Below are 26782 nucleotides of genomic sequence, written 5' to 3' on the forward strand. Positions count from 1 at the left end.
TTAATATTGGCCCGGCTTAAGGGAATATGGTACTTTACAATGTAGGTTTGCTCCTGACAGCCTGGCACAAATCCTGAGCTCTTTTAATTACTGTCTCTGAGGAAAGCATAAAGTCTATGCTCCTGGATATTTGAGCGCATCATTGTATTTTTACACAACAACAACAACAACAACAACACGAACCAAAAAAATGTTTTTAAAAAAAGCATCAACAAAATCATTCAACAAAAACAAAAATATACCTGGAAAGACATTTTCAATGTACCAAGTGAGCACCCAGTATAAAACAGCATCAATAAGCATCATGATGATGGATGTGATGAAGGTGTAGCGTCCCCCATCTTCTGGACTCTTGGCGATGTTGCTCCACTGAATACCGACGCCTTGCTCCTCAAATTTAGAAAAGTTCTCGCAGCCGTATCCAAATGCCACACATGACAATAAACTCTGGGAACGAAGGATATGCCATTGAAATCATTAATAGTTTGCTTATTTTGTTTTCTCAAGAGATTACAGAAAGTTCAAACTAACTAAAAATAACTAAATGGCGTGTAGAGAAGAGCAAGCTAGCTGCTAGTTATTAGCGTTGTGTAAAGACTTAAACGAGGGCAGCTAGCCTCTCATCGTCTTAACTCTCAGCCCAACACAAATACTATCATTACATACAAAATGCTTAGACACCACACGTTCAGAAAATAGATTTAAAAAAGAGGCAGTGATACATCTTCGGCATGATTCCATGATTTTTAAAGTGTCAGTACTCATTCTTAGGATACAGTATCCTCACAGCACTCGAGCCCTGTCGGGGGGGAAAACCAGAGGAAGGGTTACATGTACAACTTATTAAACTTGAAAAAAAGGGACACTATTTAGACATGTGCTGTCTGGTTAAAATGCTAACCTTTGTTTGCATATCAGGATGGACACTAAAACGAGTCTGTGACAAACAAAGATATGTTGGATCTTTCCCACAGTAGGAAACTGCAAATGATGCTTTGCCCGGACGACATCATCTGCCATGGCCTCTCACTCTGCATTGCCATGTTGCCTGCCAGCTGTTTGATCACGCCTCATTTGCTCGCAGCATTTATACTCCGGCAGAAGTGTTTGCTGAGGCTTTAGAGGCGAATCATCATGGAGACGATAAACCTGATGTTACACTACCAGGCAGACAATCTGAAAAGCTCTGCGCTGATGCCAAGCCGCTAGTCTGGCTGCGACCACTGCTGGGCAACTTTCTGTGATGTCCTCTAGTCACCATCCGCCCATCAGTCAGTAGATGAGCGCTGACAGGAGGGCTAGTCGGCACCTATCCTTGACCTCTCTATGAATGGCTGATGAAATGACAGGAGCCACTCCTTTGGCTTTGGGGAAAGGGCACGAGTTGGGAGGCAGACAAAAGAAGCCCGTTCTATTGAACACGTGTCAAACGGCAGATTCAGCCATCATTCAGTCGGCTGCAGACAAAAAAAAAAAAAACACTGTTGCAAGGTCAGTCTTTCTATGAAGTCTTTTCGTAAGCCACCCTCCACAAGTACAGCAGACACAGATGCACTTCCTTTAAAAACTGCACAAGCACAATTCATGAAAATGGCTGCGCACAAAGTTTTTCCACCTGTAAAGTGATGGACAGCGAATGAATTGGAGATCAGCAGGATACTCTGATAGCTGCTTAAGGCGCACAGCACACAGCTGGGTGCTTTTGTTGCGTGGCATTTCTCTTTCCGCTCATTCCCCGTCCGCCTCAATGCTGCCGGCTACTTCACAAATGCAAAACTAAGCCTGTGCCCACCTTGACTGATAATAAAAATAACCCTCAGCTGCAGCCCCAGAGGAGGCCCAAAGAATACTTAACAATATGCTGAAAATCTGAAGATTCACCGCACCACTGTAGACCTGGTTGTATAGGTGAATTTACCGATTCATTCCACAGGAAGATTTTCCAGGACAGGATGATTAATTGAAAAGATCTGCAGATTTCCAGAACATGAAAGAACTTTTGGGCCCTCTCTTGTTTCTACCTCTTTAAAAAAAAACGGAGGTAAGAGAGGATACAGCAGACTGCACCCTGTACTATAGTGGCCCTCTTCTTGATACACTGCCTCCGGCTCTCCTTTGCCACACAGCTCCAATCAAAAACTCTTCATATGAATTCAGGTGATCTTTTGAAATTCGATTACGATTAAGGACTTCATTATCAAGGACAACGTGGGGGAGAATTTGCATGCCCTTGCACGAGGTAGTTTCATCCGACCTGGGAGAAAGAGAGAACCTGCACACACACACAATATACACACACATCTCTGATAAAGTGCGGGGATGAACTGGATAGCGGTTTGGTCAGAGGAACATTGCTCATGCTAATTAGAGGGCTAGAGGGCTATCCATCTACTTGGAGCAGGGGAGAAAAATCTCAGCGCCAGGGGAGAACCAAGAAATGGCACTTTGTGTAGAGATTAAATAAGGTTTGCTGTGCTTTATATGTAAAATACCTACCTCGCCTGCATGCATTCTGTGAAAAGAAACTGAAGGAAAAGTTTTCTTTCAAAAAAAACCCAACAAAACTACTTTGTTTTAAAGGATCTACTCAAAGACAGGCAATTTCGGGTCGACGTGCTGGAACAGCTTGTTTGCGCAAAAACAAGGTGAGCAAACAGTTTCTGAAGATAAAAGCAGGGGTGACTTCTATCAGCTCCCAGCGTAAGATATTATTGATTGCCGCCATGTCAAAAAATTGATAACTACGATACACAAGACCGGCCACCCACGGCTGGTACCGCATCGCTCGAAGTGACATGAAAGAAAAGGCGGGCCTGATTAAAATTCTGTGAAGACGCACTTGCACACGCTGCAATGAAGATTCAAGATATTGCGTGCCTTTGTCTGCAAAAGACAGCTCGAGGACAAATGATACCAGCGCTACCATAAAGGTCACGCAGAAAGGCTACACTGAAAGTTGAGCAATGGTACACAATTTATCTTTATCCCTCTGAGGATGGGAGAAAAATCAACAACTTCCTCGTCTCTTCTTTCAGGTAAACGTCTCATGTTTCTGTCACTTGAGCATGCCCGTTTTTTTTGTTTGTTTTATAAAGAAATCTTCAGTATTGTGCGAAATATGTCAGCCTCAACAAGCAGCAAACAATTCACTGTCACGTTATGGACAATAAATACAATTTGTAGTAATTTTAATGTCACTGGACCCTTTAATTCATCTTGAAGGCTCGCACCTTATTATCGGGAGACAAAAAAAACTTCCTTTCATAACAAGCTGCACCAGTGAAGTCAAAGTTATTTCTTTTGGATTTAAAAGGCATAAGAACGAGATTTCTTTTAAAAACAAGCAACTCTGACTGACACGGTGTGATTATAGTGGCGAGAAAACACAACCTGGGAATATAACTCAGAGTACAGTCAGGCCTCGTGTATGATAACAGCAGGGGGAGATATTAAAAACTGTGTCAGCTAAAGACGGTCTTACCACAGCAACCTTGGCCCCGAAACCCATCACGTCCCTCCAGGCGTAGCAGAGGACGTGCGGCAGGTAGAGGACAAAGTAGATGAGGCCACCGCACGCCGCTGCTAAGTTGGCCTTAGAGAAGAAGACGCTAATGAAGAAGCACTGAGAGATGGTGGCCACGCAGAACACCAGGAAGAAGACAAAGATCACTGAGGGGTCGCTGTATTGGAGGATTTTGCCGTACTGTGTGAAAAGAATTGAGTGGGAGTGGGGGGGAAATAACAGAGGAAGGTAAACATGTAATTTGATATCCAATAACAAACAGGTGGAGAATCCAGGAGGTTATCATTGCAGAATCAAGCAAGCAGGAGGATTCAGAGTGAAAGCTGTTTGACGATCCTCTGGCATATTTTCTCAGCTGACTGTATATTGTATAACATAATCTAAAAAATCCCTAAACATGTCACTCTTTCACTCTGCCACTTTGAAGGAGGACCCCTGTCTAGTTTTAGAGAGCTCCTCGCAAATTAACCAGACTCCCTCAGTGAGCAGTGATGCTGATTTCTTTGTCAAAATTTAATTCAAAGAGCCACTTGAACTCTTGGGATAATGGTGCTATTGTAACGAATGCAATTACGATTCACATCTTTACAGAGGACGCCGTTTGAGGGAGTTGTACGATTGTTCATTGTAGAGCTTCTACATTTAGACGGCCTAAATGAACTTGTGTTAGCATCACAGTAAAATTATCTTCTTTTAGTGCTTAGGTTTCACTCCTGATTAACAATTTATCATGAACCTTCAGGAGTTCTTGATAAGCAAAAAAAAAAAAAAAAAAACTCTCTAAAAGTAGTTGTGGGTCCTCCTCAGTGAATCATTGTTTAATCATTGTGGAATCACCTTGAGTATAAGGGTAAGGAGGAGAGAGCTGACAGCCAGCAGCAGCACACTGGAAACTGCCCAGCTCAGCCAATAGATGTCGCTTCTCAAGCCCATGATCCTCATTGTCTCCTTAAGCCTGGCTTCTTTCTCTGCGACGATACCCTTAATGATCATGGCGACAGAGTAGATCCAGGCTAAAGTCATGTATAAGGGGAGGGAGCTTCCCAGCGAACGGAGGAACCTGAAAGGTGGAGAGAAGCCAGCCCAGCCCAGATACTTAAATCTGGTGTTAAATCTGCACAGTAACTGGTGATAATATCGCACTTTTTTCCATTTTCTTAAATCTGCATACTTTGTGACTTCTACGTAATAGCATTAATTCTTTGAATAATCAATTTTCCTTTCATATTATACACTATATATACACTAATCAGGCAACTATTTTTATGTTTTGCTCATTTTGTGCAAGAAAAATGTCCTTAAAGTGTAAAAAAAAATTATTTCTAAATAAGAAAAAGTCAATTTAGTCACTGCGCAAGTCAAATTCTAAGAAGTGGCTGATATAGAAAGGTCAGCGCTGGAAAGTGATAAGTTGTGAGATGTGTGGAAGGGCGGGGTCACGCGAGGGTCGCTGACAAAAATGTCATGCAGGCGTTCACCCATTTATTCTTTGAAGCTTGGATTGAATGTACTGCTCCTCATACTGCGTGTAATAACGGTCCCTTGAAGATTTCCATTACAAGCTCTTGTCATTTCCCTTTTCCAGTGAAGAGGTCACACGTGGCCTTTTGCCAGACATGACTCAACTAGATGAAGAAGGGAAACTAGATGGCTTTTTTGGCTTGTTGGGTGGATTTTTTTTTTCTTTCTGAGTTTAATTAGCATTGCTTATCCAGCAGGGCGGCAGTGGAAACAACGACACTGACAATACTACAAACTGTATGCTACAAATTATCTAGGTCTATGAGAAAATCCTATACAGCTCATTTATGACCTTACTGAAAACTCTCGATGTTTTTGAAATACGTTTAAAGTCTTATATATACAGGGAGTGCAGAATTATTAGGCAAGGTGTATTTTTGAGGAATAATTTTATTATTGAACAACAACCATGTTCTCAATGAACCCAAAAAACTCATTAATATCAAAGCTGAATGTTTTTGGAAGTAGTTTTTAGTTTGTTTTTAGTTTTAGCTATTTTAGGGGGATATCTGTGTGTGCAGGTGACTATTACTGTGCATAATTATTAGGCAACTTAACAAAAAACAAATATATACCCATTTCAATTATTTATTTTTACCAGTGAAACCAATATAACATCTCCACATTCACAAATATACATTTCTGACATTCAAAAACAAAACAAAAACAAAGCGACCAATATAGCCACCTTTCTTTGCAAGGACACTCAAAAGCCTGCCATCCATGGATTCTGTCAGTGTTTTGATCTGTTCACCATCAACATTGCGTGCAGCAGCAACCACAGCCTCCCAGACACTGTTCAGAGAGGTGTACTGTTTTCCCTCCTTGTAAATCTCACATTTGATGATGGACCACAGGTTCTCAATGGGGTTCAGATCAGGTGAACAAGGAGGCCATGTCATTAGTTTTTCTTTTTTTATACCCTTTCTTGCCAGCCACGCTGTGGAGTACTTGGACGCGTGTGATGGAGCATTGTCCTGCATGAAAATCATGTTTTTCTTGAAGGATGCAGACTTCTTCCTGTACCACTGCTTGAAGAAGGTGTTTCCAGAAACTGGCAGTAGGACTGGGAGTTGAGCTTGACTCCATCCTCAACCCGAAAAGGCCCCACAAGCTCATCTTTGATGATACCAGCCCAAACCAGTACTCCACCTCCACCTTGCTGGCGTCTGAGTCGGACTGGAGCTCTCTGCCCTTTACCAATCCAGCCACAGGCCCATCCATCTGGCCCATCAAGACTCACTCTCATTTCATCAGTCCATAAAACCTTAGAAAAACCAGTCTTGAGATATTTCTTGGCCCAGTCTTGACGTTTCAGCTTGTGTGTCTTGTTCAGTGGTGGTCGTCTTTCAGCCTTTCTTACCTTGGCCATGTCTCTGAGTATTGCACACCTTGTGCTTTTGGGCACTCCAGTGATGTTGCAGCTCTGAAATATGGCCAAACTGGTGGCAAGTGGCATCTTGGCAGCTGCACGCTTGACTTTTCTCAGTTCATGGGCAGTTATTCTGCGCCTTGGTTTTTCCACACGCTTCTTGCGACCCTGTTGACTATTTTGAATGAAACGCTTGATTGTTCGATGATCACGCTTCAGAAGCTTTGCAATTTTGAGACTGCTGCATCCCTCTGCAAGATATCTCACTATTTTTGACTTTTCTGAGCCTGTCAAGTCCTTCTTTTGACCCATTTTGCCAAAGGAAAGGACGTTGCCTAATAATTATGCACACCTGATATAGGGTGTTGATGTCATTAGACCACACCCCTTCTCATTACAGAGATGCACATCACCTAATATGCTTAATTGGTAGTAGGCTTTCGAGCCTATACAGCTTGGAGTAAGACAACATGCATGAAGAGGATGATGTGGACAAAATACTCATTTGCCTAATAATTCTGCACTCCCTGTAGTCTTATAAATGATGGTGATATTTACGGTAAAACAAAGGACAGAGCAGGGTATGCTTTGCGATTGGATGTTTTGGCAACACAGGACTGCTTGCGTGTCAAAAAAAACAAGGTGGCGATGGTCAAAATCTTTAAAAAGAGGCTTCAGAAATACAGTCAATAAACCAGTGGGTGACTGTGGGGCGGCTACGTTCCTTATTATATGCAGTCTGTGGACAATCTCAACTTTTAAGTCTATACATCTAACTTTTTAGTCAACACTGGGTAATTAAAAATTAAACAATGAATGTAAAACCAACATTCAGAAACTAAATCGGTGTTGGTGCTAGAATTTAAGAATACAGGGTTTTATTCTTCTTTTTGCTGAATGCAGCTGCCTGCAGTTATAAATGATTGCATGAATCAAACTGCAGGGGAATAAAACCAAAACAATTACCTGAAAGGGGCTAAAACAACAGCTAAAGGCAGTCCTTTTCACACTAAGTACTTATTTTTGTAGATGAAATACATTTGTTACATTTTTTACTCCAGAAGCTGAAAAAAACCACGTTAAAGTGAAAAATTGAACATTGCGAGATGCAAGTAAAAATGCTGCATTTACAATTTTCATTGAGAAAATTTTGAAGTTATATTTAATGTAATAAGATCCTTTTTTGTAGCAGTAATGTATACGTTTGGATGTTTTTCATGTTAATTGCTAGTTTATCAAAGCTCTGTATGTTTTTAACACAGGTTTTGTATTTAGATTGCTAATCAACAAGGGAACTACATAACAGAGAATAAAATAAAAGTACTTTTAAAACATTTAAGAGTCGTGTTTCACCACTCGCACTTTAACAAGTAGTTTTACTTTTTATTTATTTTGTTGTGTGTGCCCGAGTTATTAATCAGATATCAGTGGCCTTTCCGACTGTGAAGGTGGTCTCTGACGTTGTCGTTTGCTCTCTTTTTTTCAGCTCTTCTGCACAACAAATTAATCCAGTTTTAATGACCGAGCGCAAACACACCAAAACATTTTGCAAGGTGATTTCGTGTTATGGGAACAAGAACAATACACTGCTCGGGAGAGTAAATGCGTATTGATTCGCGCTGATCGGTGTTAGTTTTAGTAGCCCAAAACCTCATCAAATAAACAACTTGATTCAGCTGATTTCAGATAAGAGCCAAGTGTGTAAATACATCCATCTGGATGCCAAACGGTAAACGCATTACTTCCTCCGTAATGAAAGAGGAAACAAGTGTAAAATGACAGAGGACTCAGGTGCAGATGACAAAACCGGTTGTTGTCACACCTAATCCAGATACAGCCTTATGATAATTACCATTTGATTTGCTATTATTATTAATGTGCTGAAAATGGCTGTGAAATTATCATTTAGAATGGGCCCGTGATCTGAATACACATCCCGCGTGCAGTTGCTCCTCCAAGGCACTCGACTAACTCAATTTATTGTTATTAATGTTTACAAATTGTTGATGGCTTGCAAACACATTAGGCTGATGGGAAATTACATTTCACCCAGCTGTTCAAATATCACTTTTTATTTACCAGCCACATTTTCCAATTAAACTGCAAAAATTGATTAGGCCAATCTTAAATAACCATCCTTTTTTATTTCATTAACTACGCCTACAAAACAAGGGGCTGTTGAAGAACACGCTCTAGCTAAAGGAGACCAACAACGGCGCTGCTGCCATTGTGCGCCATCAAAGGCGTGAACGGCCTCCTTTTTTATGATAACGCTGATTTCTTGTTATTTCTTAATTGATTTTTTCAAGCTGTGGATGGCTCACACTGATAAGCAACCAGCGAGTCTACACGAGATCAATAGATGTGGAGTCAAACAACTATTTTCATTTCTCATATTTAGATATTTGCTAACAAAGAAAGACATAAGCGTGCATGCCTATTGCTTCTTTACCCTCTTTGGGAATAACAGCATCTTCTTTTGTTTATGACGTGATGTTACACCTACCTGATGATTAAACTTACAATTCATTATACACCAGGAGCTCTGCAGTGCAGAGGGTGCACTACTCGATTGTACTGTTGTTTTCATTTTATTGACCCAGTGTACATTACAAATGTATTAGATGGCTGGCAGAATATCAGATACAGCAAATGTAAATACTGTTAAATAATTAAACTATATAAAGCGGCGCTATCTCTGCTGTTCTTTCAAATTCTATCCGAGGAATGCAGTTTTGTTTAGGCCAGCTTTTAGTATTACTTGTTCTAATTTGTCTTAGCTGTCCAGATACAGGGCTGCAAAGAATACTGAGGTCCACACTGGTCCATCAAGTATATGTCAGGTACTACCCTCACCCTCCCCTTACAGTTAAAATTAAATGTCATGTAAAATTAGCGTGCAACATGCAAGTGGCAAAAAAAAGAGTAAATATCCATTTTCTTGGCTACTGAATGATAAAAATGCACTTCTCAGACTAAAAGCAGGTCGCGATTACATCTTGAATTTTAAATACATCTTGCAGGATTGTGTTGCGTGCTGATTTCATTAGCAGGAGAGGCCTAATCATCCAAGAATCATCCGTCGTGATTTGATTCTGTGCACGGCAATTCGTTCTGATTAACAACGGCGGGCTTAGCAAAACACAAAGCATAAACAATGTCGTGACCCGAACAACTTGTGACCAAGGACAGTAAAGTTGACTGGATGTGTATTTTTTTCTTGGTCTGACGTAGCAGCACTGTGAATTTATAGTGTTTTAATGTATCATACATCCTTACATCGTATGCTTTGTGTTTGGCTGCTTTTCATCGAGCGACTCCTTTCTACTGACCTTAACCATGACACTTATGAGCGCACAGGGAACGACTAGCAGAACGATGTTCTCCGTGAGCACTGAAAACCAAAGAGCGCCGTTTTGCACACCAACAGCGCGCAGTACTTCCTTGAGCCGGAGTTCCTTCTCCAGCACCAAACCCTTGATGGTCATGCACACGGTGTACATGAAGGCCAGTATCAGGAACATGGGGAGAATGTTTCCAATACTCCGAATGAAGCTGGGTACAGGAGAGAACGAGCAAAGAACATCAGAACTACTACGCTACAAGAGGACACTCTTCACAATTACTCATTCTCCACGCACGAAACGATGTCCAGATGCTTTTTTACACAATATACATTTTGTTTTATTTATTCTCCACCTACATTTTTTCAACTTTTAACTTCTGTTACAGCCTGGCTCAATACCTTTGAGGCGTTTTCATTTTTACGCTGAGCTAACCTTTTATAAACTTGGTGCATCAGCTCAATTGGGCATTTAGTGCTTCACCTCATGCCAGAGATGATGTATGATTTGATGCTGTTACAACACAATAAGGGGATATTAAACCGGCTCTATAATGCCACCAAAATGCCATGTCAATATCTTCCCCACTGCCAATATAACAAAGTGCTTCCTTTGCTTTATTAGACAGTGAAGGAGAGATATCAAATACATTCTGACAAAGTATAAACTCTACACACCGCTTGTGTTTGCATTCCATAAATATTGAGGGTGTAATGCAAGCAAAGCAGCGCTGAGCACAGATGAACGGATGAAGCACAAAGTGAACGTGCTGTGTTTGAGAGCACGGAGCTGCTTTAGAATAAATATCTCCTGCGAGTCCTGACAAGTTATTTTTAAGACTTGCCAAGTTCGAACACTTACCTCAAACAAGTACTTCACTTAATTGCTAGTTAGCTCTGCATAAGTGCTGTTGAAGAGGTGATTTTGAATGTTATTTCTGTCTTGCTTTCAATTTTCATACAGCTGCTAATTGTTTTCTTAAACCTGTGTTTATTTCCCTTTTTTTCTATGACGACATTTCACAAACTTGTGTAAAAGTTCTGGACACTTAATAAAAATAAGCGTTTAAACCGTGAAGGAAGCTCTGCTACACGAGAGCCTGAACGACAGAGAGAGAGAGAGACACGCTTGCTTTTTGTGGATGCTCGCTTGCCCTCGCGGGATGGATCACTTTTCAAACGAGGTCTGGAACGCTGCAGGAAAGGATTGGTTGACACAGAGTTTCAAGAGGCTCAGACACCAGAGCAACTAAATCCAAAATCCTATATAAGATTACATAAATAAAATCTCTTCTTTGAACCCCAAAAATTCCACTTGAGGAGATCACAGAATCAATACACTGAGCAAATTGATACATTAGCACCTTTTCTAGGGAGGTAAGCAGCCTCAAGTAGCGAGTGCTTCAAGGTGAATACTAATTCAGGCATTATCTGCTCCCGATTCTACCCTAACATCTCTGTAACAGCTGACAGTCTGCATGAGTTAACTCCTTCTGTGACTTCTCACACCGGAGGCAGAGAAATCAGTCATGCACACTGTGTCTGACTCTGACAACCTTGCCACCAGATGCTTTTGAATTATACATTTGCGGATCGATCAAACTTGCTTAAGTAATAGAACTCCAGGCAGGTCTGTGTTACGGGGCTCCCATTACATTGGCAGGCTGACCTAAATTTAGGAAAGCTAGAAGACTGATTCCTCAGTAAATCGAGAGATAGCAGAGCACAGCCTCCCGGGAGAATAGAGAACTATAGTAAAAAAAAATAAATAAAAAAAAATAAAAATAGGTTCTTGTCTCAGTTTCAAAAAAGATATATTGTTAAATTCATTCAACTGAGAAATCCATTGAAGAAAACGGGTTTATATTTCTACATATGGATTACTTTTAAGCTAACACAATTTTAAAAAATACCTATCTATGTTCTGACACAAAGAGGATGTAAATGCATGCAGTTTTTCATTTTTAACAGCAAGATCAGACACAGAAAAGCAGAATTGCATTACCAATTTATGTATTAGACTTACAAAACATACAACTTTAAAACCCGTCTTCTTTTAGAGAAAGACTAAAGTATTAAAGGTGATAACAACTGATGGTGATGTGCTGGTTTCATAATACTAAATATAAAATATTTAAAAGAAAAAAGAAAAGAAGAAACTAAGACTTGTAACAAATAAAAATCAATATATCAAATAATTTAAATTTAAGGTGGATCATGTTCACAGAGTTCAGACTAAGTAAAAATGTATTTCTAAGATCATCATTTATTTAGCATTACTCCTCCTTAGTATGCCATTTAATACTATCCTAATCATAATCAAAGTCATAATAATATAATAATATAATTTTTAAATGGCATACTAAGGAGGCGTAATGCTAAATAAATGATGAATTAAGCGCTTCCTAATACCTTAATAATGCTTAATAGTGTGACATTATATTAAAGTGCTACTGATTCTTTTTTATATTTTATAGTTTTAGATTTGACTTATCCATATTATATTAGTCTGCGGCTTTGCTTCCTTATAACGTGCACTAACTAATGTGTGCTCTGAACCATCGTCCCAGTCTCAGCCTGCATGCCAGAGCAGATGCTCTTTATGTGTCGGTCTGTGTTTAGTTGTAATCACACACGAAACACCAGCACAATGGTTCAATGGAGGTCAGCACTCATGTAATCTCACCAAAGAATCTTTTTGCTCATGTTCTCAGACAGATTTCACTGTTGGCACACTCAAAGTGGGTTATCGTATGTCCTTGTCTTAAAAGTGCTTTCCAACTAGCTACTACTGCCATAGAGGTCTGATGGAGTGCTGCTGAGATGGTCGTAATTCTGGCAGGTCTCCCATCTCTGCAGAGGACTTGTGAAGCACTATTAGAGAGACCACTGGCCTCTTGACCGAGGCCCTTCTTGCTTGCTTACTCACTTTGGCCAAATAGCTAACCCAAGGTGGAGTCTGGATGGTTTCAAACTTCTTTCAGTTTACAATTACTGAAGCCACTGTGCTCCTGGGAACACTACAAGACATAGAAATGGGTTTATATTCTTCCCCTGACCTATCCTTTGCAACAATTTCATCAGACATTTCTACAGAGAGCTCCTGGAAGTTTGTGGCAGTGGGATGATTGAGTGTGAACCGCAGGATGTTATATCCAAAGCTGTGTACCTTTTTAAAAATTTAAAATATACATTTTAGCTTCTGATTTTAATAATTTTGCAAATTTACTAAACACACTGAAGAGGAGTTTGCACACTTTCAAATGCCTGTATATTTGTATATTTGTGGGAATACATGATTTGCAGCATTCCCACTCAGGAATGAAATAAAATGCTTTTGGGGGTGGTTCAAACTAATTGCTTCTTCTACTCCCGGTGATTTTTCCAAAACACTGTCAACAAATGTTTGAAAGCTGCAATTTGATTTCCCTAAGTGCTGATTTGTTTGGATGAATGCTTTTAATACAAGAAAATAAAGAACAGCAAGGAGTGGTGTTTTACACAGTGCGTAGAGTAAAAATACGTCTTTTTTTAATTAAAGAGCAGTCTTGAGCTACCCCACATTTTTATATTTTTCTAGGAAAATAGGAATGGGTGCAGGGATTTATTGAAACAAATACAGTATATGAGGCAAAGGAGTTTGTACAATTCTAATAGGCCTAAAAGTCAATATTCGGTGTGACCGCCTTAATTCATTGACATGGCCTAAATTCTGTTAGTAGCATCTAATTTCTTTAAGTTCTTTAAGGACATTTAAAATGCTTCTTTAGATCTTGGCTTTGAATCTATTCTGCTTCAATAAAGTTGAGGTCCGGGCTCTGGGGAGGCCAATCCATGACTGATGGTGTCCCACTGTGTTTTCTTTTAGTGTCTGTTGGGAATCATCTGATGCTTTTTAGAATTTATTGGTCACCATACGTCAGACCTTTCCTTCTTTCATAATAACATCAATTTTGACAAGATTTTTAACATGGCTGGTTGGAATGGAGCCCCAAGCTGTGGGAGAGCCTCCACCATACGCCCTCACAATCTCACTGTTATTGTACCTCCTCTGTACATACTGATGATAGTTTACACCAAAAACTTCACATTTGGATTCATCCGTCTATAACAGCGCTCCCCAACCATTTTTGCGCCACGGACCGATTTATGTCTGACAATATTTTCACGGACCGGCCTTTAATGTGTCGCGGATAAATACAACAAAATAACACCAGTACCGGTATCAAAAAAGAGAAGATTTAGTCATAACACAAGGGAAAAGACCCAGGGAAACGATAAAAACAATAACAAAATAATGACAAAAAACAATAAAAACCCTGAAAACCATAAATTTCAAACCTGAGCCTCAACTCTCGCGGCCCGGTATCAAACGACTCACAGACCGGTACCAGTCCGTGGCCCGGTGGGTGGGGGCCGCTGCTCTATAAGACTTGCTGTATAATTTTGGCATCAGTTTCCATTCCTTAAGAATTGCTTTTTCACAGCAATTTTTCCACTCAGACTATTTCTAATGAGGCTTCAATGAACAGTAGATTGATCAGCTGAAGCAGCATTCTTCTCTGGGCTTGAGTGTGATGCTGGGCCAACCGTATATCTAAACCATTAAGAAAAACTGTCATCTGGAACTGGAGTATAGTTTTAACCAGTATGTCAATTTCTGCACACTGCACAGAGTTTTTGCAACAAAAAATTCCCCAGTATCCTGCTGTCAGATGTATTTTTTTGTATTTTGTATTAGACACCAAATCAATACATGCACCTTCTGTTCCCCATCCCCTGTAAACAGGGAGAAATGATTTTTGGGAAGCTGGAATTACACTATCCAGCATTAAAAGCTTCTTTTCAGCCGCGGTGACAAAAGGCTCTTTCAGTGTACAGGGAGTCATGCTGGGAATATTTTCTGATATCATTAATACAGCTTGTCGCTGCACAGCACAGAAACGCTATAAACATGAAACAAAACATCAATTGCAGATTTTTGCTTGTTACAAGCGTCAGATGTTCTAATTATGCTCGGCTTTTTCAGGCCCTCTCAGTAGTAACGGTACACACGTCGGGTTAATTAGCCACTGAAGATGGACAAAAGCGTATTCCCCAACACATCCTTGCGTATTTGGCACGTTCAGTGCCGGCCACTATTATCTAACATCAAACCCATGTGAATGTGAAAGACCTATTGATGGGGAGCACAGCCTTAGGATCCAAACAAGGCATGCCTCTGATTCAAGAGCCTGCAATGGCTCAGAGGCCGCTGATAAAGGGTCTGTTTATGTGCTATCAGAGCCCGCAGGGGTCAGGCTTTATCCTGCACTGTCATTGCAGTCCTGTACACAGTGTGAATATGAAGACAGTGGGAGCTAATGCAGTTTAGTTATCTCAATTTCAAAATGCCAACAGGGTCAGCTGTGGCTGAAGGAGTCCAGATTGCTCGTAGCTCGTTGAGCGCGCGCCGCTGCCAAAAGCTAGGAGGAGGAAATGAGGGACACGAAAAGGAAATTATTTGCGAGGGAGGTCTGATGATGAGGGTTGGGGGTCAACGCAGATAATACTGGCTTCTTAGCTGAAGTTTATCAGCGGAGTAGAAATATTGTTTACGTGAGATTAAAAGCAGACCTACAAAGATAATAAAAAAGTGACGATACGGTCTGACAGAAACTAATGATGTCATTGGCAACGGCTTCCTGGGCTGTTGTCATAACATTTCCTGTTGTATTAATATCATATACTCAAACTAAATCACCACCAATGTGAAGAAAAAAAAAACCTAAATACTAAAACATATTATACTTTAAAACTGTATTTTTTATGCCATGCATTTATACAACGCATCTTATGCCTTCTAGGTGGAGAGCACTACTTTCTGAACAGGACATGATTCATCCAAAGACTATGTTCTTTTTAAATAACACTTTAAAATCAGAAATAAGAACTAATAGCCATCTAAATGCGCAGTGTCCTTTCCTTCTTTCTGCCTGGTAACACACAGTTCACGATGAAAACAATTACCAGCAAAGTTCCTCCCCATCATGCCTCTCCGTGTCTAAGCGCATCTGCCTTTGTGTGATTTCACTCTCTATTATTTATAACAGAAGAAGCAGTTTTCGAGTGTTAATAATTCATAGAAATGCCCAAATGTCTCTGCAGAGGAAAGAGTAAATGGTGGAGTGAATGAGGGGGTACTGCTGTGGTTTACGGCTCCTTTTTATCATCTGTAATTATTAATCCTTTGTTTTTAAGGAAGATGTCCGCTGAAGCAAAGAGGCCAATGTGTACCAGCAAGCTGCACCATGACTGTCTAATTTAAGATCACAGCAAAAAGCTGACCAGAGGGAAATTGTGGCTCTGATTTCGTGGATTAACAGCAAACTTAAAAAATAAAATCTGCTAGCTGTTGTTACTATAGTGATAAAAACAAGTAGAGTCATTTTCCATCTGCAGCTTTTGTATTCTTGGTGGTTCTCGGAGTCGTTTTCAGTGAAAAGTCGGGTTCTGTATCATAATAGAATGCTGTATATCAAAGATGGAAGCCATTAACTGCATCCGAACATGCTCATTGTGTCCTTTAGTCCCACCCACTTTATGTTTGTGCCAATGGGAGCTCTGAAACACATTACACGGCTTGATAATTATAAAGTTTGAACAGCTTTAGGGTATAAGCTGCTCCAAAGGGCAAAAAAGTACTGTTGGAGTCTAAGGGGAGGGGCCAATAGTGCAAGGACTGATTGTAGGTGCTGACGCTAATGTTTTATTTACAGTGTTATAAATGGTACTGCAGTTCTGCTGGATCCTCACTGTTATTGTTCATGATGCGAGTTCATGACGTGAAATCCAGTGTGTAGCTGTCCTCTTGTTTGAGGGTGGTGTTGAGCAACTAATCAACAATGGTCACTGCACCGGTTTAGGAGGGTTAGTGCTAACAAAGCTGTATTCCAGGGGTTGAACAGTGTATGGGATGTCTTGTGGTTCCTTCTTTTGCCTGGGCTTGCCATAGTTCCAGTGATAACAAACATACTCTATGCTAATCGTGTTAGGACTGTATGGAGGTCCATGGGAAATTCTGTCCACTGAAAGAAGATTATTTCACAGTATTTTGGATTATTATTACAAAAACAAACACTTTGTTTAGCAAGATAACCTCATTACATAATGCTACTTTTAAGATGTTTAAAGTGGAAAAGCAATTGAAGTAAAGTCAGGCTCAAGTTTGGCTATAAATGAAACGCACTGTCATCGTGGGATTTTAACGTACATAAAGTATAACTAAGCTCCTGTGGCCAAAATGACCCCCTATTAACAAAAGCCTTGTACAGGCACATACTAGTTTTTAAATTCTGCAACATAATGTATTTTTTTCATGCAATGCGTTGCAGAACAATTATGACAACATGTAGAGCTCCAGACAAAGACGCACCATTCCAGGGCTTGGTTTTAGCATGCGGATCTGGCCAGGACCCTTGCTGGATACAGGGTGGGAATCGAACTTGTGATTCAAAGGTGTGGAGTCTTACCACTACACTACACAGATGCATTTCCAAAGCTCACGTTAACCATGAACCTTAATGCTTACTAATGTGATGCTTTAGTATGGATAACTTTAAATGACAATACACCTTTTAAATGAACATTTCCACTGGGTTTAGTAGTTTACACTAAATCACCTATCAGCAAAATGTCTCTGTTTTGTTTTGTTTCTCATTTCTCCGAGACAAACTCATCAGGCAGGGCAATATTCTTCAAAACTGTTCAACAGCAGGCTTGTAGAGTTTTGCAGCCCACATATGAAGTCATCATTTTCATGTTCCCTGTAACCCCCAGAAGGTTGATTTACTGAAAATCTTGTGCTACCCAAACCACATAATACTTTAAAATTAGATTCCTAATTTCTGGAAATGCATTTGCCCATGGGTCGAGAATAACTTTGCGTGTACTGAAAGTGTGGGTATTGTGTTGTTGGTCTTAAATCTCACTGGTAATTATCTTTTCTCTTGGTGGCATTGCTGGGTTTTTCCTTTATTAATGGGGATTATAATGTTTTGCGAATAGGAGATTTTTTTTTCCTGGACTCGGAGGAAATTATGGGCGTAGAAGATTGAGTGTGATACCACGTCGTTTGTGTCCCCGGGTGGATGATCAAACACGATAGAAGCCAGCGATATCAATAAATACATCAAGAACACAGAGGGAAGGCTGCTATCAATCCTTGCATGCAATGGAGCTGTGTTGCACGTGCGCTGCTCTACGCTCACTTTGTTGAAAAGGAAGTACAAAAAAGGAAGGCATTCAAAGTGGTTGCTTAAATAATTCAGCATCCACCAACTATTCAGGAATTTCCTGTGGTTTGACTAAAATCAATAGTTTGGCCTCTCTCTTTTCCACTCGCTAAGTTTCACTCGTTTCCTCCCTCTTGCAGAAAATCAATTCATGACTACATTTACTCTTAGATTTCAGAGTTTCACTATTTACTTTTAACAATGACACAATTAAGGGTGCTCCCCGTCTTAGAGCCTACGTCTGTGATCTGTGACAGCAGAAGGGAAACACATAAAATAAATAAATGGCAAGTTACACAAATAGAACTAAACAGCTTTCCAAGGGGGAATCTGATAGGTCTAGGCTTAGAGACTGAGGAGAACATGACTTAACTGTGTGGTGGCACAGAGTGGAAAGTCATTGTGTTGCTGTATTTCTCTTCCCTCTTCCTCTATTTACAAGGCTGACAGAAAAGAAAAAACAATGCTTTTGTACTCACGCGTCATCCACATAGCAAGGATACGGCATTTGCTGGGCAAAAACTCCCAGTGGTTGGGTTTTTGAGGTGTGCGCCCGTATAATGCCATGGTCAATCATATCCTGCAGGTAGGCGAAGCCTCCCCATATATAGCGCAGGTCGTTATAGGGGTTGTCTCTGGCTCCGGGAGACCATGACCTTATTAAAAGAAGACAGACCATGATGTGTCTTAGCAAAGGGCAAGTAAACTACAACCAGAAATACTACCCGAGATTATAAGTTATTTTAGAGGTTATATAGAGCAACAGGAACTTTATTTATAAAGACCTGATTGCTTGACAGGACAAGGATCCACTTTTTTTTATATATCTGGACTTACACCTGACAAATATTTTCAGCTTTCTGCTCATGAGTCTAAGGTGAAGATATACCAGCCACTTTTACATAAGCTTTGTAATTTCAGAGAAAACAAGGTATAATTAATAACACTAATTATGGTCTGGTTCCATTTACATGGTTCGGAGCCCCGGTATTGTGTATGCTCATTGTAATGTACTAAAACACTAAACAGAACTGGATGATAATTAATTTGGTCAGTTACATCTGTGCTACGATGGGTCATAACGTCTGCTGGAGATTGCCTATCACAGCCTTATAGCTTTAAATGAAAGCTTGATTAGCATTCAGATTTGAAATGGGGAGAAAATAAAGGCAGGTTCTTTAAAAGGGATCATTAATGGTGACACTTGGTGAAGCTTAAAGTCAGTTTTCTGTGTCATAGAAGTGGCTCTTGTTGCACTAAATTACTATGGTAGCCTGTGCTAAACATATAACCTGGGTAGGAGTGAGCAGGTTATGTTCAGAGTTTTGGTTAAAAATCAGTTTCTTCTTTCATTGACAGCTTAGCTTTTGTTTTATATGTGCTAATTCTCAAGCTTTACCTTACATTATAAATGAAACCCAGCTGTGAAGTTACAGCAGTGCAAACTGTGCACTGATGTATAGATGCAGTATGGAGAGTATCAAGCTGCTAAAGATAGTCTGTTTTAATCTACTGGAATTGCAGCTACTAAAGCACAGAAAACTCACCGAGTAGCAACTCAGGCAATAAAATTTGTTTTTCCTTGATCTGCTGACCAAACTATTTCTATATGTCCTTTATTAGGCTATAGGACACTAACATCTAATGATTAAATGTATGAAGTTTAAAGTTTCAGAGCTCAACTCTGCAGCCATCGCATTAGAAATAAACAGCAGCAAGAAGAGCAGCACTCAGCATTAACTACAATTAAACTGTTTATTTTATTGCTCTGTGCGCTACATCCTGAGATTAATGACTTTCTGGAGCATTAATATCTCATCTTATTTGCAACAGTGTTGCATTTTACTGTTCCATTTTTCATGTTGTTTATAGATTTTTATCCCCATTTTATCATCATCATCTGATGACGTCTGCGATTGAAGTAGGTGACACTCATAGGGATCATTTTGCACAGAAAAAAAGTTTTACATGTAAAACGCCACTTAATGTGTGAGCTTGGCTTGATAACTGCTCTCATGACAACTGTTATCTCCTACTGGGATTTAAAGTTCTGTTGAGCCAGCCAGTGCAAAGAAAGCCTGGCTTTGTTGAACTTCTGGCTTTATAGCGTAATATTTACCCATATATATGTATATATATATATATATTAGGGGTGCAACAATACTCGTATCGATATTGAACCGTTCGATACAGTGCTTTCGGTTCGGTACGCATATGTATCGAACAATACAAAAAATTTTATTTATTTTATCAACTTTTCTTCTGACGATGCTGTCTGTGTTGAGCGCTCAGTGGATCTGCGTTCGACTACTCCGCCTAGGCTGCACTGTCGAGTGCAGATCCACTGAGCGCAGCGCAAGCTAGCAAGACAGAAGCTAAGCTTGTTGCAACATGGCTACTGCCTCAACACTAACCGAAACTGAACCTCCCCCACCCTCATTCAGATCTGGCGTTTGGAACTATCTTGGTTTTCATGTGAAGCATGACCCTGATGGTAAGTGCGTCATGGACAAAAGTAAAACAGTGTGTCGGATGTGCCACGCAATGCTCAGTTGGTGGGAACTAGTGCGTTAGCGCAGTTAGCTTGTTAACACGTTGACGCCGTCCAGCCCCACTCACGGGGCGAGCCGTGGTAACTCGTTAACGGAGATTTGCGCGTTATGTCGTTAATGTCATTTTAATGAGATTAACGCTGACAGCACTAGTGGGAACACAACGAATATGACTGCACATTTACACCGACATCATCCTAGTGCAAAGACAAGTGGAAGCAGACAAAAACAACAAGCACGCATGCTACAAACTTTATCCGAGTCATTTAGACAGCCGTTAGCACACAATTCTCCTTATGGGGACCTGATATGTTTAATATGCTGCTGAGAATATAGCCCAGAAGAAGCGTATAGTACAGCTTTTATTTTGGAAAGAGCCATTTCTCTGTAATAAACTCTCTTTTCCAAAGATGAGTGATTTCTCGATCAGATAGATTTATTATTTTGTTGTTTCAGCAACATTACATTTAAAAACTGTACTTTTGAGTTAAAATATATATTTATAATTTTAATAAATGACAAATTAAAAAGGCATGAACAATTTTTTTTTGTATCGAAATAATATCGAACCGTGACACCAAAGTATCGAACCGAACCGTGAATTTTGTGTATCGTTGCACCCCTAATATATATATACACATATGGCATCAAGTTCTTTAGTCTAGTATTGTCAAAGAACCAAACAGAGACATCAATCAAATGTGGGACAGAAGAAATGGCACAAAAAATATAAAATTAGGTTAAAGTCATTTTGGTATTCAGCAAAAAGAACGGGTTTTTATAACAGTGTTACATACCTTCTCCTTACTGTCCTGGTACTTTCTACTTCATCAACATCCATGCGGATTTTGTACTTGACATAAGGAGGTGGGAGGCTGGAGTTCAGCTGGAGGTTTTCAAAGACAATCCCGGCCCAGAACGTACCGTTTGTCAAAAGATCCAGCGCTCTATTCACCAGTTGGCCTTCAGTGGAGGCCGCCTCAAACTTGTCCAGATCCAAACACTGTCAGCAAACACAGACCCACACAAATGTCTTACTTTTCTAACATCCTATTATATTTACAGTAAACCATTCTGTTTTTGCAGTCTTTCAGCAGCCACAAAAGGCAGGCAGGAGCTCACTGGGAGAAAGGCAGATGGATATTTAGAAAAGAAAGTATGATTCAGCTAGTGACTAAACAACACAGAGTGCAGTTCCAAATTATCTGGAGATGCCAGGGGGTGGGAAATGTTTTGAGTTTTAGTAGAGACAAGCAAATGAGATCCACCCTTGCTAGCGTTCCCTTGCTCGGTAGCCTTGTCCCCCTGTTTCACGAGACGATAATGAGCTAGCCATCCTGGGAGGCAGTCACACCTGACAGCTGTCCACACATCTCAGTGCTGCAATAGTTTTATCATCTCCCCCCTCAGGAATCTGTATTGTATATCCCACTATGGTAGGAAAGAAATATCACAAACAACACCATTTGTTCAGCACATACTGGAGGATATTAGAGCAGTGAAGCGCTCCACGGGCCCAAAGTTTGGACAAGTGCTAAATGAAATATAGGGACAAGCTGTACAAGCTGTAGCTAATCCTGGTAACAGCGGCCTCATGCTACCCAACACATCATTTGAGCAAACAATTTATTTTTTTAACAGCGTCTTTATTCAAACCTATTTGTAGGCACAATGTTTTTCATACAGATGTACTCGGTGAACCTGATTCTTCTGCATTTACAAACGTCCTTTGGAGCCTTTCCAATCTATGTTTAATCAGCTATTTGTGCTGCTACAAATCAACTTTATCTGCCCATGTTAATGAGACTTCACAAGTTATAACAGCTCATACAGTCGTGTCATCCTCAAGTGCCCTTAATGTTTAAATAAGATTAGTGCGGCACAACATTCCCAGTAAGCACCAGAGGAGTTTCATCTAAAGCCAGCGATTAAGTTCTGTCCCCAGAGTTACGAAGACATGGCAGCACATTTTCATAATGACCTTTTATGCTATTTATAGGTTTGTTTCTCCCGTCTTAATGTTTTATAAATCTCGGCACTGTTGGATTAAACAGGTTTATGAAAGAAATGACATGCAATTTGAGGCTCTAATTTGCCTCTATTTAAAAAAAAAATTAAGAAAGATGCAGCCTGAGTCTTTAGTGTTAATGCTGGTGTGGCAACACAGAGAGAGGAGCCATGCCAATTTGAAAATGAGCACCAATTGTTGGGTTTTAATCTTTAGAAAGTAATTGGCTCACACCAAGAAATCATTTCAAGGATACAAATGACTCATTTGGCGAACACACATTTTTCCTCTAATGTCCTGTGTCTGCACATTGGAAACTTGTTAGCCTCCTCCTGCCCATGTATGCTAAAGCTATCGATTTGCACTAATAAAGGATTGTAGTTGGTTTTGTTGACCAGTGACTGAAAAGTAAGAAAATCAGGTTTAAATAATGTTAGCCATTAGTATTTTCTGTTCAGTTCCCTTGTTGTGTACATAAAGCATCCACCATGTATGGAACTAAATGCACGACTACATTGTCTTAATGACCTTTTAGCTACGCCGCGTCTTTGCAATGCCAATCCTAAAAAAGATGTCATTTCCCTAAACATGTACGCGTCCAGACAAGCGATCGCTGCAGTAAAGGCTGTCTGATAAGTGCTTCTTATCCATTCTGAGCAATGCAATTTCCATTAGGGCAGAAAATAGATTGCATTACAGTGGAATTTTATTGTCCGTGTACGGCAAATCCTGAGGGACCTAAGCTGTCATTTTACCTGCGCTCGGATTGATATTGTGCGTGTGTGTGTATATGGGAGGGCAGGAGTGGGGCGAGGTTGGGCTTTGTGCATATATTTGATCGTGCAATTTGGAGAAAGAACAATTTTGCTTTGAACTGTGGCACAATCAATATACAGGATGAATGTTAACTCTGGATGGTTCACTAGCCCATAGCAATATTGCTATATGATTACCAGGGAAGGGATGCTGTGGTAGATCTTGCTGTGCATTTGACAGTTCTTTAAGTCAAGGTTCTTCAAGTTTAATGAACACTAGAGGCCTGTTTTCTAATGACTCAAAAGTTGAGTTTGAGAGCAAGATTTGAAGAAAACAAAAAAACTGATGTCTTGACTGTGGCTTGAACAATAGCAGCGCAAGGATATACAAGAAAAGAGCTGTTTTCTTCAACCCCCCCACCCCCAACCCCCACCCAAAAAGAAAGCTCTCGCTGATTTTACTAAAAAGCAATTTTGCTTGACTACTTCAAAGGTTATAAAGCAACTCCAGCCAAAGAAATCACACGGGTAATATCAGATAAACAAAAATAAGTAAAGGAAAGGCAAAGAAAGAATAGAGGTGGAAGGGCGAGAATTATGTTTAAAAAAACTTAAATGTCAAAGAACAGCCCACTCTTAGAAAATCTTTCACTTCACTGGAGAGGTCGCGAAACCCTGTGGAAGCCGGATTTATGAGGTGTTTCGCATTTACAACAAAGCACAAGCAGATAAATTACATACACGCAAGAAAGTGGAGAGAAGCTTCAGCATTTCCGAGGTGGAGTTGTAGACGTTCCGCCAGTCGCTGGGTGGCATGCCGGGTGGACGATCTTCCGGAGGCCCGTTGTACAGGAAGTTGGCCAGCAGCTCAGGTGTCCACCCTGTGCCATTGAGAGGCGCCTTGAGGGTTCCAGCAAACACAGGATTCACCAGCAGAGCCTGATTTTGAAAGCAAGAAGACGGGTTTATTTATATAGGATTTAGGGTTTCTCATCCGCGTTATTGAGGGAATAACTAACATTTAAATGAGTTGGTTACAATGGCCACCTGTTAGAGGCTTCAAATTAATGTGGTATGAATGCAAATGAATATTTATGAGAATCAAAAGCCTTAAAAAAAAAAGAGAAATAAAGAAAAAAAGAAGGGATGATAAAAAGGATGGGGGAGGGGCAGCTTTACTCTTTGCTGGAGCTGACATTCATTTTTCTGCAGAATTAATTAACAGCATTAAGATAGATGGCAGTGTTGTACTTGCGGCTCTAAGATGCACATCAGCTATTCTCCTCTATGGCCATGAAGCTCATTTACAGCACAGGGTGTGTACGTGCACAAAAAAATGCATTTGCATGGTACAGATGTATTAGGACCCACAGAGAGAACAAATGCAAATCAAATCTCCTCCCTGGAAATGCACAAACAAGGCCGCGTACGCATCATGAAAGAGATAAAGGCGCAGGTCCTCCCCTTCAATTCCCTTTCACTAACATGGTAAGGAACATGTGTGTGACTTACATTCATCTCGGGTCATAGATCAAGACGCAATTTCCATAATCACGCACCCAATTCATAAAGATAATACGCTGAGAAGCGGAGGAAAACTGAACCTTGCTGCAGCAGTAATGGCCCACTTACATACAGCACGTTACATGAATATGTATTTTGTTTTGTTTAGAGAAATAACCATTTCTAAGCTTCTTATGCAATAACCCTTTGAGAATAAGGCTATTTGACTCCCATCTATTGGTTTACATGTGTTTGCCCTCAAGTTACAGCACCACAGTCATTCCCCTCCCTCTCTCACACAGCGTTCCTTCGCTTTCCAGTTGCTCTGATATTAACACCCAAGTATTAAACTGACACGGTTCCTGTAATGACAGTTTTACATCAAAGTAAAATTAAAACACTGATAAGAAGAACGGGGAAAATTCACTTCAAACCCACAATGAAATCACCCATTTAATATAGTTTTTTTAAAATGTGACCCGCGTGCTGCGGCTAAATGTGGTGACCATTTCAAAGTGGACGATGCGGAGCCTGACTTTTGGTCAGCAAAGGGCGCTGCGCGTCAATTGAACAAAGTGGCCTCTACAGTGTGATATTCAGAGTTAAAGATTCAGATATATTCTGCCCACTGTGCTCAGTGGCATTTCAGTGTCAACACTTTTGATCATATTCTGCTTAACCTAAGGACAAAGTGTCAAATTAAGTAATCTCTGCGCTGCGTGTGACCTTTTAAAAAAATCAGTACATCTATCATCGTGGTGGCTACGTTAAGGACATGATCCATCAAAATTGTCTTTTGAGGAAATAAAAAAATCGGAGCCGTTCTGAAAGTGCAGTAAGAGAGAGTTATGCTGGCAAATTGACCGTAACTTTTTATCCGGTTCAGTAGTTCATCTCTTCATCCGCCTACTGCTGCATGCGCTTAAACGCGTAGTCCGGTGCTTAATGTTCAGTGGCATTTTAAACCACACAGATGCGCCCTTTAACCTTGTTGGTCATGTGATGAAGTGAAGAATTGAACTGTAAAGATGAGGTGAAATATCGGGTCCATGGAGAGAACTTAATCCAGATTCTGTATGTTTGTTTGTCTGTCTGTTTGTTTGTTAGCAGGCTAGCGTCCACAGTTTTCAGTATATCATGTTAAATTTTATTTTATAACAATTTAACATAAACCAGTGACACACTCCGGGGCCTGATCAACCCTGGCAGGGCCTCCTTGGATGAGGGTGTCTAGTGATAATGGCCGAAACACCCGATGAATCCAAGGTCCACTACTACTACTAATAATATGATAATGTAGATCTAATTCCCAAACCTAACCAAGGAAAAAAATGGCAGATTAGCTCAAGTAAAAGACTGAAAGTTAAAGCACACAACGATGTGTGCCGCTGGTAAAGTTTCTGGGCTGCCTTTCCTCATAACAGCCATCCCAACAGCCATGGTTAGGTTTTGGGCGACCGTGGTTCAGGGGGTTTGGAAGCCGTTTCGATCCCCAGCTCTGTCTGTCTTGGTCGTTGTGTCCTTGGGCAAGACACTTCACCTACCGCCTACTGGTGTTGGCCAGAGGGGCCGATGGCGCGATATGGCTGCCTCGCTTCTGTCAGTCTGCCCCAGGGCAGCTGTGGCTACAACTGTAGCTGCCTCCACCAGTGTGTGAATGTGAGAGTGAATGAATAGTGGCATTGTAAAGCGCTTTGAGGGTCTCGAAAAGCGCTACATAAATGCAATCCATTATAATTATCCCTCAAGATTTTCTCCATTTAAAGCAATGCCTTATCAGGGATTGTAACATCTAGTCCTTTTACTGAATATTTTATTGTTTTTTCTTAATTTTTGCTGCTCTCAACTTTGCACTGTCCACTTTCTGCCGTGACCAAGCAAATTTCCCACCTGTGGGACTAATAAAGGTTTATCTTATCTTATCTTATCTTA

The 26782-nt window shown here is 40.4% G+C and overlaps 1 protein-coding gene and 1 long non-coding RNA gene across 3 annotated transcripts in view; one reads left to right on the top strand and one right to left on the bottom strand.

The window, feature by feature from the left end:
* LOC120721800 (phospholipid-transporting ATPase ABCA1-like) overlaps positions 1–26782 on the bottom strand; it is a 189804-nt gene that overhangs the window by 118828 nt on the left and 44194 nt on the right. Inside the window, exons 12-17 of one of the 2 annotated variants that reach the window (XM_040012354.1) lie at positions 24089–24286; positions 21382–21587; positions 18512–18688; positions 4361–4583; positions 3482–3703; positions 243–447 (exon numbers count right to left, since the gene is read on the bottom strand). In XM_040012354.1, coding sequence (XP_039868288.1) covers positions 243–447; positions 3482–3703; positions 4361–4583; positions 18512–18688; positions 21382–21587; positions 24089–24286 — 1231 coding nt within the window. Of the gene's footprint in view, positions 1–242; positions 448–3481; positions 3704–4360; positions 4584–9748; positions 9972–18511; positions 18689–21381; positions 21588–24088; positions 24287–26782 lie in introns of both variants that reach the window. The other variant, XM_040012355.1, reaches the window with a different exon arrangement.
* Positions 12313–20809, top strand: LOC120721810. Its single transcript, XR_005693262.1, has 3 exons — positions 12313–12423; positions 14641–14643; positions 20798–20809. It is a non-coding gene; the product is annotated as an uncharacterized LOC120721810 (long non-coding RNA).

Source organism: Simochromis diagramma, unplaced genomic scaffold (assembly GCF_900408965.1).
Source record: "Simochromis diagramma unplaced genomic scaffold, fSimDia1.1 OVJJ01000604.1, whole genome shotgun sequence".
NCBI classification, from domain to species: domain Eukaryota; kingdom Metazoa; phylum Chordata; class Actinopteri; order Cichliformes; family Cichlidae; genus Simochromis; species Simochromis diagramma.